Source organism: Scomber scombrus, chromosome 15 (assembly GCF_963691925.1).
Source record: "Scomber scombrus chromosome 15, fScoSco1.1, whole genome shotgun sequence".
Lineage (NCBI taxonomy): Eukaryota > Metazoa > Chordata > Actinopteri > Scombriformes > Scombridae > Scomber > Scomber scombrus.
The window spans coordinates 9,546,678-9,565,878 of NC_084984.1; the positions used below are offsets into that span (position 1 = coordinate 9,546,678).

General features: G+C 37.5%; 2 protein-coding genes across 2 annotated transcripts; both read left to right on the forward strand.

Moving 5' to 3' along the window:
• The first annotated feature begins 3,521 nt into the window (after positions 1-3,521).
• Positions 3,522-8,635, forward strand: ptcd2 (pentatricopeptide repeat domain 2). The gene is made up of 10 exons (XM_062434614.1): positions 3,522-3,633; positions 4,889-4,981; positions 5,060-5,189; positions 5,369-5,486; positions 6,312-6,390; positions 6,480-6,571; positions 6,694-6,807; positions 6,911-6,985; positions 7,063-7,176; positions 8,012-8,635. The coding sequence occupies exons 1-10, from the start codon at positions 3,525-3,527 to the stop codon at positions 8,237-8,239; spliced, it is 1,152 nt and encodes a 383-aa protein (XP_062290598.1). The 5' UTR covers positions 3,522-3,524; the 3' UTR covers positions 8,240-8,635.
• Positions 8,636-9,670: 1,035 nt separating this feature from the next.
• On the forward strand, positions 9,671-18,401 carry cacfd1 (calcium channel flower domain containing 1). The gene is made up of 5 exons (XM_062435109.1): positions 9,671-10,183; positions 12,864-12,936; positions 14,353-14,478; positions 14,700-14,807; positions 15,218-18,401. The coding sequence occupies exons 1-5, from the start codon at positions 10,075-10,077 to the stop codon at positions 15,303-15,305; spliced, it is 504 nt and encodes a 167-aa protein (XP_062291093.1). The 5' UTR covers positions 9,671-10,074; the 3' UTR covers positions 15,306-18,401.
• The last annotated feature ends 800 nt before the right edge of the window (positions 18,402-19,201 follow it).

Below are 19,201 nucleotides of genomic sequence, written 5' to 3' on the forward strand. Positions count from 1 at the left end.
CTGAGAAAAAAAATACACAAATAAAGAGCAGACAATTAATTTTGTTTTTTATTTATTTTATCACTATTAGTAGGAGTAGTAGTGGTATTATTTCTTCTTCTTCTTCTTCTTCTTCTTCTTCTTCTTCTTCTTCTTCTTCTTCTTCTTCTTCTTCTTCTTCTTCTTCTTCTTCTTCTTCTTCTTCTTCTTCTTCTTCTTCCTCTTCTTCTTCTTCTTCTTCTTCTTCTTCTTCTTCTATCATCATTAGTATTATTATTATAGTTATTGATTTATTTTTGTCTGCCAACGGTTGTTCCCAGAAAGCAAGCCATGATAATTCAGAGCAACTCATCTCCATGTCTGTCAGTAACTGTCCACATCAGAGTAACATTAGAATGATATATGTAGGAGATTAGTTGTGTGGCGACAGTGACGAAGAAAAACTCCCTTTAACAGGAAGAAACCTCGGTAGGAACCAGGCTCTCCGGGACAACCCCCTCCCCCTGAGGGCTAGGTCGACGTCCTCTTGCTTCAGGCCACGATAAAAGCTGCCAGTCTGACATGAATCTCCATCTTCTCTTCACCACCTGCAGGATACCACCAGGGAGGGAAACAAACTACTTATGTGTTAGTTCCCTTGGCCACTTACCTGCAGGAGTGCTCCTCACAGTCCCACAATCCACACTTCCACGCTGCTCTACATCTGAGAAAAGAGAAAAACACTTGCAGTCAGTACAGTTGTGTGTGTGTGTGTGTGTGTGTGTGTGTGTGTGTGTGTGTGTGTGTGTGTGTGTGTGTGTGTGTGTGTGTGTGTGTGTGTGTGTGTGTGTGTGTGTGTGTGTGTGTGTGTGTGTGTGCGTGCGTGTGGGCTCACTGTCTGGAGAAACACTTCAAATCATACATCAGAGTCAGTTTGACTTCAGGAAGAGACAATTTTGTCCTCTTACCCGTCTTTCCGCATTATGCTGACGCTGCTCGCAGACAGAGGCCCCCTGTAACTCTGTGACCTCTGCATCATAGTAAATTAGCCATCTGTCAGTGGGGTCATCGAGCTCCATGTCGGGGTGAACGCCATCACTAACGTAGTGACCTAACAGGAGAGGAGTGACTGTTAGTTAAAGCATCTTAATGTGCAGAGGTTAAGAAGGTCAACTGATGGTTTAACAAAAATGTTTAAACAGATAAAACAGTTCCACTTTACAGCTGCTCTGTTCCAACAAGGAGAGTGCAAACATATTTATACCTCTGATGGACAGTAATGTATCAATAATGTGTTGGAGAACCTGATAGAGCACTACAGAAAGTGACAGCGTGACTTCAGTGTCTAATCACCTTACCTTGTTGTGCCCCGGAGCCTAAGTGACTGATGATGCTCACCAGGCTGTACCATCCGTCACCCTGAGGAGAAACACAGTCAGCAACACACACACATAAAACATTAGTACACACAGACCACATATTGGACCGGATACTGTAGCTTCTCCAGCTGCAGGAATGAAGTGTAGCAGAAACGCTTCGGCTGCAGCATCAGCACCCTGTAGACATAAAGTAAACACAAGGATAAGAAACGACATGAGAATGAGGAGATAAAGGAATACGTTAAGTACGTGTGTGTGTGTGTGTGTGTGTGTGTTCGTGTTCATTCAGTTATGAGCAGTGTGTGTGATTTGGTGGTTGTGCTGGGACTGTTTGGGTCCACCAAAATCCTAGGGTGGGCCCTGACAACAATACTGTATTTTATTGTTTGTTTTTTGCTCTCATTTATTACTTCAGTATATTTTCTCTCTCTTGCTGTCTTTTATCTAGTTTACATTTTAATTTATAAGTAGCCTCAGTATTTAACATTTTATTTTTAGTCTGGCAGATGTTAACAGTAACAGATATTTAGTGTTTTGGGGGTTTTGTGAGAGTTTTGTTTGTGTGCGTTTTGTTGATATTACATTGATTGCGTGTGTTGTTTATTTCTTTTTTAAATCATTATTTATGATTTTTTTTGTGCCAGAGGAGTTTTTGAACACGACATGGTGCAAAGAGGCTAAGTTTCACATTAAATTTCAAATTAATAATTTTGAAGGTTAGATGTAAACGCCTGAGGATTTCTTCATTTGGAAAAAAAAAGGTGCAATCAGGTCAGATTAAATGATTTATTTTTACAACAACAGTGGCACCTTTCAATGATCAATCATGTGTTGCTTCGTCCACTTTGTTGTACCACTGCAACACAAAGTAATAACCACTGCAATATTTTAGCAATAATTTTGTTAACTGAGACCGACATTTCAGAGATAAAACAATAAAAGAAAAGAAATGAATCTCTGCACACCTGAGTAGTGGTAGGTGCGTGGGAGGAAGGTGCGATCAGAAAAAGGAAAAAAGCTCCTGCACACTGTCTCGCTCACTGTTGTTTGTTTTATTAAGTTACTGCAATGTTTTCGGTCTCTCTGACCTTCATCAAGAGATAAAACAATACATACTGTATAAAATCTAAAACTAAATGTAAAGTTTATGACAAGGCATAAGCAAAATAAGTTGTTTCCGCTTTAATAGTCCCACAAAGTGGAAAATTACATTATTGCAGCAGCAAACTAGACAGTGAAAATGGAAGAGTGTCAATAAAAAAAATAAAGAACAATAAATAATACGTAAGTAGAAAAGCAATAAAAACAATAGCAATACAAATATAGAAAAAGTAATAGTAACATTATGTATTAGAGTTTTATATTGGTGTTGAGTGATAATATATCTGAGTTTGATATTGTTATTGCACAGATTTAAAGTGGAAAAAAATATTGTATAGTTGAATGAAAAACATTCAACAGAAATAATGAAAAATAGTAGTGATCCTGAGATCCTTAACTTACTACTAAAATAATGTTACAAGTCTCCCATTTTGAGTAAAAGTCCCACATTTAAAATAAAAGTGAACAAATATTCAGCTAAATGTAAATGTAAAAGTATGCATTCTGTAGAAAAATGGACCCTGTGAGTGATATTATTAATAGATTGTTAATAAGTACCATTTTATTCTTGTAGCTGAGGCTATTTTAGTGCAATGTTAAGGGGTCCTTAATATCTGAGGGGTCCTTTGAATGAAACTTCTGGACAGCAGCAACCTGTTCAGAAATTTTCAAAAAGCAGTGCAAGAGCCCCACCTGTTGGTTAAAAGACGAAAACCTTTTGGCTGCCTGGTTGGTCAATAATTATAATAAATGCGTTTTCCATTTCTGCCAATGATAACAGCATTAAAGCATGAAATCAGCACAGCTTTGTGTCACTAATTGAAAAAGTAAATAGCAATAAAATATGAAGTCAAAACTTGACTGATGTTAGACGATACCATTTGCAAATCACATGTAAGAATAGGAAAACAATTAGTTTAATATATTGGCCCGGTCGATTATTGATTTGTTGATTTGTATTATAATGTTAAGTGCATTTTAAAAATACGTTTAACTATACTGTATGTGAATCAGCGTTTTAAAACACTAAAATATGTTCAATAGCGTCCCCTGTGTTTTCATGCTAATGGTACAGTCCGTGGCAATATGGCGCTGGCCAGATATAGTAAATGTTGTCGGTCGTTACTATACGAGCCCTCTAACGGAGTCATTTGTCGTGTTTTACAGCCAGGCTGGATTGAACGTCGTGCAGGAGGTAAGATAAATAAAACTCGTGAAAAGGTGTCATGTGTGAAACGCGGGTGACTTATTTTTCTTTACTAATTTACAGACTGCTAACACTGAGCTAAGTACATTAGCACATCTAGCAGGTCATGCCAGCGTGATGATGGGCATTACTCACCATGTTTACCTGTCTCTTTGCTTGCAGAGTTAGTAACTGAGTGGTGAAAGGTAACTAAATACATCTACTCAAGTACTACACTGAAGAACAATGTTAAAGTACTTTTATTTTACTGGAATATTTCCATTTAATACTACTTTATACTTGCACTCTTCTACATTTCAGAGGGAAATATTGCACTGTCTACCCTACTACATGTATTTGGCAGCTTTAGTTATTTTCTAGATGAAGATTAAGTATCAAGTAAACCACATGGTAAGCTTCTAATATCTAACACATAGTTACAAGGGTTAAAGTTCTCATGCTCCCTGCCTGATTTCAAGCATAGAGGAGTTTAAAATTCATTATCAAAGATATTCCTTTATTAGTCCTACGATGGGGACATTTACAGTATTGCAGCAGCAAAGTGGACAGAAAAATATAATACATATCAATAAAAAAGAATAAAGAACAATAGAATAAACACAAAAGCAATAAAAACAATAGTAGTAAATAATTATAATACAATTATAACATTATATACAAAAGTAATATTGGTGTTGAGTGATAATATACCTGAGTTTGATATTGTTATTGCACAGATTTGAAGTGAGAAATATACACATATATTGCACAATTAAATACAGTGTACACATTTCCTCCTGGACAACTTTTCATGTTCACAAATCTTTTTCTTGCTTTAATACCTGTAGTTTAAGATTGACTCAGTGGATCCCAACTTGTTTGGCTTGTGATCCCTTATTTTATTTTATACTTACTCAAGGAAAAGATCTTAATACTTCTTCCACCTCCTGGATTTTAGGGCCTTATAAGACAGTAAGCTTTTCTTAAGGTCTAGTTGATTTTTGGTAATGGTTTGCAAACCATCTTATAGGGGCATTACCACCACCTTCTGGGCTGGAGTGTGGGATAGTGGCAGAAAAATGTCTCTCTATCATTACTGTTACTTAATTATTAATTAAGTAACAGTAAAAGTTATTAATTAGAAGATCGGGTACTGTCCATGATGTCTTCACTCGTTGATTCCTCAGTGGGATATTAATATTAATACTGCCCTGACCTTTTACCACATAATACTGACACACCTGAATTTTTGTTTTCTCTGCAGCGAAAAGGCATCTATTGTCAGAAGATGTTATCAAACTACAGGACTTTCAGCAGAGGAAGCTGGCCGTGGCTCACCTTGTCACTGGATCGAAAGGTGAAGTATTATCTGTCACTGGAGTTTTATATTATTTAATACAATACAGAGGCTTATGTTTTCTTTTTGTTTTTACAGGAAATTATATTGAGCTGTTCAGTGAGAAACTACAAAAGAATGAGCTGATATTGCGAGATGAGCTGAAGCTTCTACTTCACTTGTGCCAGTCTGCAGATGATATGGTGATAGCCAAAGATGCCATGTATAGGTACATTATACCAAAAAACTGTTCCTATCCTCTCTGTGCGTCCTCTGACATTTAGAGACATTTAGTCTTTCACACATATGATAGTGGGAAATAAATGCCAAAAAATACAGTATGTCTTCATTGTGGCTTTGCTTGTTTCAGAGTTTTATAGTGATGATCCTTTAATTTGCACTCACAAGGTATCATGCAGAGAACCGGAATTTGGCATTTGGAGAGTTCAAGTTTGGTCCTGTCTTCATGAGACTGTGTTATGAGCTGGGTCTGGAGGAGATGGCTTCTGCTACACTCATTGATAAGGTAAAACACTACATTACAGGACATGTTCACAATTTTTCAAGTTTGTCTTAAAACATTAATGAGATGCTCAAATGAACACTGAAACATGTTTTTTTCACTGTTAACATTCCTCCAGTTCAGACTGACCATTAAGAAATCCCTGATAATGTACTTTAGGTCTGCAACTAATGCCTATTCATTTTTTTATTATCAATTAATCTGTAGAGTATTTTCTCGATTAATTGATTAGTCCATTAAATGTCAGAAAATTATGAAAAATGTCTGACTATTTCCCAAAGCTCAAGGTGACATCCTCAAATTTCTTGTTTTGTCCTGACCAACAGTCCACAACCCAAAGAAATTTGGTTTGCTAGCAGAGAGGACTCAATAAAACAGCAAATAGTCACATTTGAGAAGCTGAAGTCCGATCATTTAGATTTTTTTTTTCCTTAAAAAAAAGACTCAAAAACAATTAATTCATTATGAAAACAGCTGGTGATTCATTTAATAGTCGGCAACTAATTGACCAATTATTGCAGCTCTAATGCACTTTCAATGTAACTGATGGGATATTTGAAGCTATTATGGCATGCAAATTAATCTAATCAAGTCGATCAACTCTGATGACTGAAACCTCATATAAGCTAGCTGCATTTAGAGGAGATCTTCTAATGGTCAGTATGAACAGGAGGAATGATTATATTGAGCAAAGCCTGTTTCAGTGTTCATTTGAACACCTTACTATTAAACATTGTGATCGGACTGTTGGCAAAATGACATAAAATGAGAAACAAGATAAGACTCATACTTTTGGACTAAAACATTTCCTGTCATTTCTCTGAACAGACTATGAAAGGATTTTTCAATGACGCCACCTCATTTAACATCGCCATAGACATGTTATTCACAAAAGGCTCTTATGAAAGTAAGTGACAGATTAACCTTCTAGTGTTGTGTTTTATCTGACATTATGGTCACATGTGTGTATAATAAACTAAACTCTGACTACTGTAGATGCTCTGGAGGTGCTAAGAACCATGAGGAAACAAGGTGTACCATTCAATAAGGACACACTGACCCTGGCATCTGGCACCTGCTATAAACTGGTAACTGTCAAGTGAATGGATTATCTACCTAGATTTTAATGAAATGTTGTATTACAGCACTGAGTTCATGTTTTTGTTCATGTTGTTCACTGCGAAATGACGTCCTGTTTTATGTTGGTCAGAACACACCAGAGTCCTACAGGATCTCCATAGCTCTCTTAGAGGAAGGTCAGACCAAGGGGAACTTTATCCCCCGACATGCTTTCTGCTTTGCTGTGGCATTGGCACTTCGACAGGTTAGTATATATATTTCTATACTCTTCACTCCTGCAAAAAGATGTGAGGAATATTAAAATATTACCAGTAGTCTGTTTTATCTTTCTTTCCTCTTTGTTCCAGAATGACATTGAAAAAGCGCAGTCCTTGTATTCACAAATAATGAGTACAGATAGCAGATTATGCCAAAATTTGAAGGTAAGTTTGCATCATACAAATAAAGTGTACATATTTTTCTCCACTGTTTTTTCATCATTTTTTTTCTTGTGATTTAGGTTGTACTATTTGCAATGTCTGGAGCAGTGACAGACGCCATTTCCGTCCTCTCTGAAGCAATTGTGTCTAAAAGCCCTTCTTTCGTGAAGAAGCCTGAATTTTCTCAGGAGGTGGTGAGTTAAACATCTGACTGCTTGTTCTTTGCTATTGTGTGATCTGATAGAAAGTCCTGTCAACTTGGCCATATATTAATCTATGTTTTCTCAGTTTTTTGGTAGTTTAGGTTAGTGTGCACACAGATTATAGAATCTTTAAAAAGTACCTGCAGTTCATGCTTAAAAAACAAGCTGAGGGTTTGGTTAAAGATGGAGACGGCTTGTTTGTCTTTTATGTTTTGTTTTGTTTTCTTCTTCTATTTGCATTATTCTTAGCAGGTGTTTTCCTGCACTAGACATGATTTATAGGCAACACAGAATAGCAGGGGAAGCACAGGTGGCTCAGTTCAATTAAGTGTGAACTTGAACACCAAAATAGATTATAATTGTTTTAATGGTATTAGTTGCACCTGTGCTTTTCTTGCTGTGATGAGTCAAGATGTCCACCATTTAAAAAAAAAAAAAAAAAAAATCTAGCATTTAAAATGGTTGCATTCTGGGGGATAAGTGTTCTACATTTCTGTACTATTTCTTACTACTTCATACAAAAAGTAAGGATTTTAAAACATTTGGAAGTGAATGTTTGTACCAAATTTCATGGAAATCCATCCAACCATAACGGGGAACCTCACAGTGAAATCTGTGGAGCATCTCAGGACTATGAATTTCTGCACACAGTTTCATGGCCACCCATCTAATAGTCATTGAGATATCTCAATCTGGACCAAAGTGGTGGACAGACATAGCCACACTGCTAGAGGGGCTAACACTTTGCTGTTAATGAGTAGGTAGTCGACTCAGTGACCTCTCATGACCTCTTCCACTCAGTGACCTCTCATGACCTCTTCCACAGGTGGATTTGCTGCGTTTGCGAAGTAAGGACAAACCCAAACCACAAATGGCGAGAGTGGAGCAAATAGTGTCTCAGCTTGAGCAAGCCGGTCAGGTGACTCAGCTGACCCTCGATGACATGCTGTGCTACACACCCACGGGGAAAAGGAAACCAGCACCAATGGTGGACCAGAGGAGGACTAGCCGAAGGACTCTGACACCATTACAGTCCACTCTGCTGTCAGAGTGAGGCAACCTGCCCTAACTCTATCCTACAAAACTAGTGTCATATGGGGCTGGAAAATGTTGGTCACTTAAACGCTGGCGGCTCTGGCTACAGTTGAATTCGTCCCAGTTATCTACCTCTCCTTAAAGACAGACTCATTCATCCCTCTACCGATTGGACTCCCATTTTAGATGTCTCTATCCTGTTGCACAAGTTCACAGTACGTGTTAGTGTGGTAGGTACTTACAGTAAGCAGAAAATGGCTTGTTTGAGAAAACACCATCTTAATGCGTATACATTTTCCTTTAAGGATCACTTATGGATGACATGAATGATTTGGGAGAAATTTGTTTTGAAAAATGTGTACATGAAAGTGTAAATGATTAAAGCTGAAGAAGATATTTACAAAAAGATTCTCTCTTGCTTTGATGTACCTGGTTTCTGGTGAAATCCTGATATTCTGCTGTTTCATGTATTTTAAAGGGGCATTCCTTTGGTTTAGTGTTGTACTTCAAAAAAATGTGGGGGACTCAAAAGATTTTTTATAAATCAATGCAGCAGATATATCATGACCCTATGTTTTGTGAAGCTCCAAAAATACATGATACTACACTTCCTATGAAGCAACTCACAGTCTTCCATTTGAGCCTCCCTCGCTGATAACTCTCCACATGCTCAGTTTGAATGGTTTTCCATTAAATTTGATGCATACGTTTGTAGTGTACATGCTGAGACAACACTGAGTACATCACTGCGACATCCTCAGCGTTATTTTCTCAGTCTTGACAAAGAAATGTAATGTACCAGTGTATTATTAACTTTTGTGTTAAAGTTGACAACCATGCACCTCATGCCACAGAGCAAGGCATCTTTTTTTCATAGCAACTATTGAAAGATCCAAGTTTAAGTGATGGTTCAGCAAAATCTGTCAGTATCCAAGAAAAACACCTGAACTTAGATTTTTTTTGGTGGGCCTAATCAATCACCTTTCATACAGAATAGTGTAGTTCAAAGTGCTTTACAGTTATTTGATTGACAAGCTGATAATAAGACTAAAAAATTAAAAAAAGAGGGAAAAATAATGGGTACACTTACCCTATAACAGTTGAAAATGTTTGTTAGAAGATTAAAAAAGTAATCAAATGTAATAAGTTACATTACTTATTACATTTTAAATAGGGATAACTAGTAATCTGTAAGCTATTACATTTCCAAAATAACTTTCCCAACCCTGATTATGAAGATATCTTCTAATGGCCAATACAAACAAAGGAGAAACTGTTTCAACCACAAATATGTTGTAATATTTTACACACAAGTTCAACTATTCATCGGACCGACATGTAAACAAACCATGTAAACAAACCATGACGCGCATGAATTATCTCCCATAATGCACTGCTCTCATCGGCTTCGCAGCCAGGGAGGAGAACAAGGAGAGCAGTCGGCTGACCTGCCTGATCCACACACAGCCAGACAGTATTATACGGTTATAAAATAGTAGGAAAAGGGAGTTCAGCATCGTTTCTGATCATTTATATCGTTACTACAGAGTTGGGGGACGGATGCAGCGGTGATATCGACTCCTAAGCGGCAGCTGGTGGCAGCTAGCCGGGTTAGCTGGTAGTGACAGTCTGTGTGGATGAACTGCTGGCAACATCAGCCTACGCGAAAACACAAAGAAAAGATAAAATACTTTTTTTTTTTTTTTTTTTTTTAAAGTTTAACTTACATATAGTTTCATTTAGAAGGGACTAGTCGTGTCTTACTAAGATAGTTGTTAAGTTTCTTGAGGGCTAGCTAACTTAGCCACATCTGTAAATACTGGGTTTTTTAGCTAACTTTGCCTGAAAAACACAATGAGCTCTGAAGAGGCTGCAGCGTCCACTAAATCCACCCCGGAGGATGATGGCATGACATGGTGGTACCGATGGCTCTGCAAAATAGCAGGGGTGCTGGGAGGAATATGTAAGTGGTTGTCAAAAGTCAATATCTGGTGTTTGTTTCATAAGAAAGTGCTGTCAGTGTGCTGTTTAATGCCATTTAGTTGTGTTATTTCATGTTGAAGCTGTGGCAGGCTGCTCGATACAGTTCAAAGTGTTGACTCCTTAACTCTTTAAGGATGAGAGCAGAGAAATGACAGTAAAGACATAACATTGCTAGTAAGGAAAATATGTGACTGAACTCATCTCCAGTTGCTCAACCAGGTTAGACAAAAGCTTTGTCACTGCTCATTGTCCCCACACTGCAGCAGCCACCGCCTGTTTGCCTGGCTCACACACTCCATAATATCTTATTATTCCTACATTAACCTTATGATATGATATGAACCCATCATGTCTACATAAGGTTCTTATATCATTCCCTCAGGAGTCAGTGTGGCACAGATTTATTGTTTTTTAATGCTGGCTTTGCAGATTTCCAGCAGCAGCATTGCAGCCCTCCTGTCTCTCTTTCTCTGTCTCCTCTCTCTCTCTCTCTCTCTCTCTCTCTCTCTCTCTCTCTCTCTCTTTCTCTCTCGCTCTCTCTCTCTCTCTCTCTCTCTCTCTCTCTCTCTCTCTCTCTCTCTCTCTCTCTCTCTCTCTCTCTCTCTCTCTCTCTATCATTCAGAGTGACACCAGAGTCACAGTAGCTGTATCACATTAACCACCTGGGGCACTGCATATTCAATGGGCTCTGTATTATTAAGGAGGTTGGAAAGGAGCAGGTTATGCATGTATGGCAGTGTAGACAGCAGCCATGTTTACCGTCTCTTTCCATCTGTTCGCCAAGTTCAAAAGATCATACTAGGAATTTAAATGTGATGAAGTTCGTAAATCGACAGCTGTCTCACACACGTGGGCAGTTTTAATATATATATTTTAGGGCTGTGGTGAAATTTTCAGCTATATGTCCCCTGAAAATAAAGTAAAATTATGAATTATAAATAATAAGCGTCAGTAAATAAAGACATTTTTTGGACTTATTATTATGAATTGAATATGAGGATGTAGACTCTTTCCTCTTCAGTCCTAAAAAAGTTGAACACTTGCCAGTTTGGGAGTAGAGGTGCAACTTTAACTAGCAGTTTCTCACACCTGAGCTTTTGACTTGTTACAGAAGGAAAGGCACAGGTGTTAAATATGCAGCACCAATTTGCTCTTCTCTATGTGTTAGGGTTAGTGTGCACATTTTCAGGGAAATGTAACTGTTATTAATCTTATTGGAAGCGCTTGTGTTTGACAAATCAACCTGCTGTGGAAATAAGATATTTTTCCTGTCATATAACTGTATTTCTTGGCTACAGATTCAGCATTTTAAAGAGATTATTTCAGTAATTTCAACCTGAGCCTTATGTTTCCATTTTTTCCCAAAACAGTTGATTGTGTTGCACACACAGGACCGGTGGTAATTTCCAATAATAATCCCAAAAGTTGACATATCATTATTATCATATTATCATTATTATTATTATTATTATTATTGTTAGAATTATTTTTAAATAAGCCATACAAACCGACACAGCAGATACACCTTACAGTTTATATGGTTGACTACTAGGATTTATAGGACTGATAACATTGGTTGATTTACTGCAGTTGTGTTAATTGCCTTAGCTAACACACTTCCAAAATGTGTGATGATGCCATATTGCATATTATTACAGAACCTACCCACACAACTTTTCACAGCTGTTGCACAACCAGTGAACTCACAGTCAATGTCTATTAGCCCATGATAGCTCAATATGCCTGTATACTTCATCTCATATTATAGCACTTACAGCTGCAATGAGTAGTTGATTACTTGATTAGTTAATGGACAGAAAACTAATGGTTATCTATTTCAAGAATATATTTTTTTAATCAAAAGTACAAATATTTGCTGATTTCAGCTTCTCAATTATTATAAATGATGCTCTTCTTTGTCATATGATAGTAAACTGAATATTTTTGGATTTTGGACATTTGAAGACATAACCTTGTGCTTGCTCTAATGCCTATTTCTGAGTATTACTGACAAAACAAATCATTGGTTGCAGCCCTAATAACAGTATACTTATATTTTCAGACAATGGATAATTAGAGGTTCCTGTTGGCTCTGTGTGCACAGCAGTGCTTCCTGCAGCATGTAGTTATTAAAGATCTACAATGAAATAAGATATCAAACTTTCCACACAGAGAATCAACAGCCATGGCAAAAGCTTAAAAATACTTTTAATTGAAATACTCATCTTTATCATTTAAGGAATCTGTCTGAAATTATCTTGTACATGAAAAAATGTAGTCTGCTTTGATTTTGACACGGTGGTAATTTGTGTTTCAAATCTGAAATGGGGAAATTGATTTCCAAGCCGAGCATGTTTCATAATAGCTCTTACATCTAAATATGAAAGCTGAGTTCCCACATTTTAATCAGTGTTTTTTTCTCCAGATATTCTATTTCTTTTGATATAGGCAATTTAAAAAATAATGTGTTGCTCATGAAAGACATTTGTCAGTGTGCTTGTTGTATATTTGAGTCTACATACATGCTGCATATGTTCCACATTGCTGTTTTTTTTCGTGTTCAAGCTGTCCTGAAAATGACTACAAGTGTTAATTTATATGCTGATTTAACACTAAGTTTAAGATTAAGTAACATTGTTTCTTTGATCTTAATCCTGCAGCCTGTGCCATCTCAGGAGTGTGGAACTGTGTCACTGTGAACCCTTTGAACATCGCTGCAGGAGTATGGATGGTGTAAGTCTTTAACACTGTTTTGCTTACTTTTTTGTAGCATGTATTCACATTTCGTTAGCTTAGATATTTTTATATGTTGCTGCTGGTATAAATATACTATATAACTACTTGCCATTGTCAGAATACAGTCGCACAAAAATGTTATCTTAGCCTGATTATTTAATATTGTGAATAAGACAGTACTTTGTTGTTCATTAAAGTTTGGCTACAGTGTCAAAATATAATATTACTGACAGATGTGTGCTACCCACGTACCCACACTAAAAACTGAAAGTCACATACAAACTTTCTTAAAGGAGACATATCATGCTTTTTGTGATTATTTTTTGTTTCATTTTTATGCTGTTATGATGTCAAATATCAGTGTTAAACATGGTCAAAGTTCCAAAACTTGATTTGAATGTATTTAAAAATGCTTCCCTGCAAGTTAAAAGCCAGGGCTTCAGCCTGCTCTGAACGCTTTTACAATGTTTTGTCCACTTTCCCGATAAGCTGACTTCAAATTTTTCATGCATGCCCACGAACGGCTATTTGTCAACTTTGATGCTAAGGTTGTTTCATTGGATTTGGCCTTGAACATGTATGGATTTTAAGAGTCAGCTTCCTGGAAGGTGGCCAATCACAACAGAGTAGGCTCACAGGCAGAAAGGCCTTAAAGAGACCAGAGCTAAAACGGCCTTTTTCATACAGAGGCTGAACTGAGGGGCTGCATAAATGGCCAGTAAAAGATATATAACGAGTTTCTTGAACTGTAAATTATGCAATGATGCTCCAGTAAATCCCCACAGTATAAATATAGACCTGGAAAGAGCTTTATCAGTCAGATTTTTAATTTTTGTATCCCATGAATAGTCACTTGTATTACATTCCTATATACAGTATGGCATGTATTATCTTACATGGATAGAGAGCAGCAAATACTCTGAATTTGAGGACTTTAGTACATGCCCTAACAAAATGAATACATTGTGTCATTTGTATTCTTTAAACCAGACTTTAAAAAGGCTTTACAGATTTTCCAGAGATCAGATTTTGCTGAACAAACATGCATAATTAGGTGACTGCCCACAACTCTACAGAATAACAAAGGAGAAGTCTTAATTTAAAAAGCCAGAACAAGTTGTGTCATCACTGTCAGTCAAAATGATATCATGACAGTTTTTTTCACTAACCAGCTCACTTAAGAACTTTTTTTGTGCTGTTTTCACAACTGTAAATATTTCATCACAAGTGTTCCAGCCCAGTTTGAATACCTTGAATGTTGACAGTGACAGCAGAACGGTTCTTCTCCTAACCAGCTGCCTTTTTTTAAAATTCCTCCAGACCTCCGTGATTTGAGCCAGAGTTGTATTTGAGATAAAAGTGCACAGATTGGATTTACTCGAGCGTTTGTGTCCTTTCTCTTCCCATCTCAAGGTTGAACGCTTTTGTTCTGTTCCTATGTGAGGTCCCGTTCTGTTGCCAGTTCATAGAGTTTGCCAACGCAGTGGCCGCCCGTGCAGACAAATTCAAACCCTGGCAGAAATCCTTCTTCTACTGCGGGTGAGAACAATACACACTTTATCTCACTGGAGAGTCTGCTTCACTGTATGAAAAATGTAATTTTTGCACAGAGAATTTCCAATGGTTATTAAAATTGCATAAGAGGTTGGACATATTTTGGGAATGTGGTTCATTTATCCACAGCATGGTTGTACTATAATATGATTTACTGACTTTTGTTTTTGTCTTTTGTCGGCTGCCCTTCGGTTGCTCATTTTCAGGATGGCTCTCTTTCCCATTTTCTTGAGTTTCTCCTTTACAACCTTGTTCGGAAATGCCATCGCCTTTGCAACAGGAGTTCTGTACGGCCTTGCATCTTTAGGCAAAAAGTAAGACATCTGTCAGTAGTTAGCACCTTATTTTCACTATCCGTTTGAATAAAAGCTGTTCAACACAGACATTTTGTAATTACTTTTATCTCCCTATGCCTAACCCATAAAAACACTCCCAGATACCTAAATTAAATGCATTATGTCACATTATAATCAGTTAATAAGATTTTTATTTCATAGCTTTAAGTCTTAACAAGCCTAATGAACCTCTTTATTCATACAAATTAACTTTTGATAAGGTGAGCCATGTAATAACCTTGCAATTAACATCTGTCATTCCTGCGTCTCCTTTGTTCCTACCTCTCCTCACCTCACTTCTCCCCTTGCCATAACTTTTTATTACCATCCCTCTCTTGCATTCTTTATTCCTTCCTCTTTTTCCCCTCTTCCTTCCTTGTCTCTTTCAGGGGAGACGCGGTGACTTACGCCAGACTGCAGCATCAAAAACAAGGGGATGAAGAGAGGATGACGGGAACGACCGGGGCTCCAGAGTGAGGCGTCCACCATCCCACCCTCTTCTTCCTCAATTTTCTTACTGAGGATTTTTTTCTCCTTATCCTCCGCCCACCCTACCTCTTCCTCCATTGCCCCTTTCACTCTCTTCCATTTCTGTCACCAAATAACAACGTTACTGAGTTTATTTATTTTAGTTAAACTGCTGCATTCTTGTTCACCTGACCTATTAGCATCTGAACTGACCGGCGTTGGATTGACTCCGTTATTTGGTACCTGGCGTGTAAATGGAATCTGTCATTAAGACATGATACTTTAGATTGCATGGGTTTGTTTTTATGTTTTTAATCATGGATTGTATTTATTATGTGTTTCCTTTTGTTGTTTTGCTGCTGTTAGTTGTAACCCCCCCCCCCCCCTTTTTTTTATTGTGGGAAAGCCCGAGCCTTTCAGGAAACAACTAGAAAACAAAGACAAGGCTGATTGAATAGAAATTGTGATTGTAAAATGTACATATTTTGACTTCAGGTCATTCACTTTCAGGCTGTGATTCAGAGTTGTCTCAGAGTGAGGGAGTGTAGTGGGTAAAGAAAGGTCAAACCATTAGGAACTTTCCCACTGAAGCCCCGTTTTTGACCAAAAGTTCCAGGTAATGTGGAACCAGCGGAACTAATCTCAGGAACTAAAACTTGGAACTAAATGTCCCTGTTGTACAATCTCCATCGCATCTGTGGAGCCAAGTAGATCAAGCAAATTAGACCCATGAGGATTTAAAACATGATGGTAGCGCTTGAAATATAGCATTCACACATAAGGAAAAACGACATTGATTTGTATTGTTGTTCTTTGTATTTACTGCTGCATGAGTTGGATGTAATGAGCAACAGTCATCCCACCTGTACTTAAGGAAAATACTACCCCCGAGCAGGGACCTTTGGGGTTGGGAGGTAAAATAATCTTCCTAGAGCTTAATTTAGACCCTCTTCCCCCTGAGGAAACACAGGTAGAGGCCTTTGAAGGACCTATAGAGGCAGGATTTGCAGGGATGATCATCACTGATTGGTCAAACACAGACAACTTCATTCACAAAACAAGGAAGTAGCTAGTGTCCATATTAGGACGAGAAATAGACATTTTTCATCGTTTGTTAATGTTTAAAAGTAAAGTAAGGACTTTGCAAGAAGGAGTGTGAGCGAGACTTGAGCTGTGTGTGTGTGTATGTGTGTCAAATACTGATACCAGGGCTTCACACAGCACTAACCTCATCACTATTGGATTTGGGGCAGTGAGGCATTTAATTTGAACAACTTGCCTTAAAGATAAGAGGGGAAGGCAACAGGGAAGAAAAGTTTTATTTCCAATTATAATTAGGGATATTTTTAAACCTTAAAGTCAGCACAGACTAAGCATGAGACCTGTATGTATTTCCTTGTTTTGTTTTAATGATGGTCTCTGTAGATCAGAAGAGTAATCGATCACCAGTGTTCACAATAACGTGTTGCATATTTTTCTTCCCTGGACTATTTTTCTAGATTTTTAATGGCTATTTCTGTTGATAGGGATAATATCTGAGATTATAGTTTTTGTTAGGAATTAGTTTAATTTATTTAAGCACATAAGGAGGAAACTCTAGTGTCTAGGTTGTTGAATTGTGGCAGTTTGATTTTGTTATCTTGGATAAATCAAGATTAGTAGGTGTTTGAACGAAAAATCATGGAGTATTAGCTGATAAAGAATTTCCTCTGTATTTTAATTATTACAGTCACACACACACACACACACACTCAGAACTGTATTTAGGAACAGTTGTCAGATCAGTTGTAGGTTACTTTCATCCAAAAAGAACAACCAAAAGATTTTGGTTGCTTGTCTGAAAGTTCACTTGCTCAAAAGTTTGAGATAATAATACCGATCAAGTGACTTAAGTGTTGTACCTAATGTAAACAGACACCTCTGAACTGCAGCCTGAATGCATTTTTAAAACGTACCCGGGCATTAGGGACATTTTTAATATTGGGGAATGTACATGGTAAACCCAAAGATAAGGATAGCTTCTTCTCTTTGTTTGCTTTTATGCTTTCATGTATTCTTTTCAGTTTGTTTAAGCTTTTGCTGATGTCCGCTTGAGGCATTCCTGCACTCGACCTGTAGTAACATTTGAAAGCTTTCAGTGAATGGGTGAGAGGAGCTCAGCTTGTTTATGTTTCGTTCCTCATCATCAAGCAGCCAGTAGCCAAGTTGTGGCAACAGACACATTATGTAACGAAAAAGTAGAACATGCGCTTATTTGATCTCATTTTGAAAACTTGTTTAATTATTTTTGAATCTGTTACTGAATATATCTGCCGATCGCTCTGTGTTTATTAGGAGTCTAATTAGTGCACTCTACTCCACCAGGACACATTAAAATTTAATGAGGGACAGTGTCTCCATTCAGGGACTAATTGGTCTATATCCCACACAATCATCAGAGCCACGGTTTGCCTTTGTCACTCAAATGAGATATGCAGTGGTCAGCCATGTACGATTTTGCGTTTGTGTTGTTTTGTTGCCTTACCTCTGTTGTGTCATGGTTAATAAGGATGCTTTTGGAATAATTGTTTACACGTACCTCTTACAGCTATTTAAGTCTTTCATTGGCTGGTCAGTGACTGCAATGATTATTCACACATCACCACCAGCTCTCAGGTATCATATTTAACAATGAACAGCATACAGATACATTTTGGTGAAGTAGTTGATGCGTAGATCATAGGTACAGTTTAGCATAAGCATGACTATGTGAAAACACTACCGCTATATCATTTGAGCCAATGGAAGAGCATTTGTGAAACATGTAAAACATGCACAACCAGTGGTCACAAGTGGTGCAGCACCACATACACACCAGGGATATGCTACAGTCTGACACTACACAGTCTTACACTACAGCTTTAATAAGCCTATGTGATTACCTAGGTGAAAAAAAGTGATTCACTTTCCACAGCCGTCCATCCACCAAACCATTATTTTATTGCAATTATGTACATCCAAAACTGACTGTGTCCTCTGCTGTAAGGGATATGTGTATAATATGTGTTGTGATGTGAATCCTGAAACTGTCATTAATTAGTGAATTAAACAAACTTGCTACTACTACACTGGTGTTTGCTTCTTATGTTTTGTGGGGTTAAAGCTTTACTTGGACAGTTTCACAGGGACATGGAGCCAGTAAGTTACTTTTTAGAAATGAGTGCTATTGGCTGTGATCTTTTTCACAATACTAAACGCATGATAAGGGTTCAGTTAACTTACAGATGGTCCAGTTTCTGATATTGAAAAGTAGTTGTTTTAAGATAAACAAGAATCTGCTTGGAATAACACATTGTATCTGATATAGTTTTACCCCAAATGTTCAATTATCTTGTTAAATCTATGAATATACAAATATTCATTTCAAAAGTTAAACTGCTGGACACAAGATGTCTCCTACTTTACTGTAAAGTCCAGTGTATGTGCACTGGAGGCTTCAAGTATCTATATTACACCTGTATAAATTGCATACTGAACCACAAGTGGCTCCAAAAGTTGTGAGATCACAAATCCTGCTTGAAGGTACATGCCATAGACTCTGCACCAAAATAATGGACTTAGCCCATTGGCTTGTGGACTGTGTTTTGAAGCCTAGAGGTTAGTATTTTGACTAGCTATCTTAAATTTTTAGAGCCAGAAGTAATGAGAAGTGACTATATTTGGATGAGAGGGTTGAGGTGACCCTAACGCTAGCTGCTAGCCATAAAAGCACCACAGTCTGTGGTTTTGCACGGTGTATGTACAGTCCATGGTTACCTGTGATAATGCTAATGATAACTTTTGCTTGTGAAAACATGCTTGATACCATTAAAACAAAATGTACTTAGCCGCAAAACTGAACATCCGACTCCTTAAAGGATCCTTTA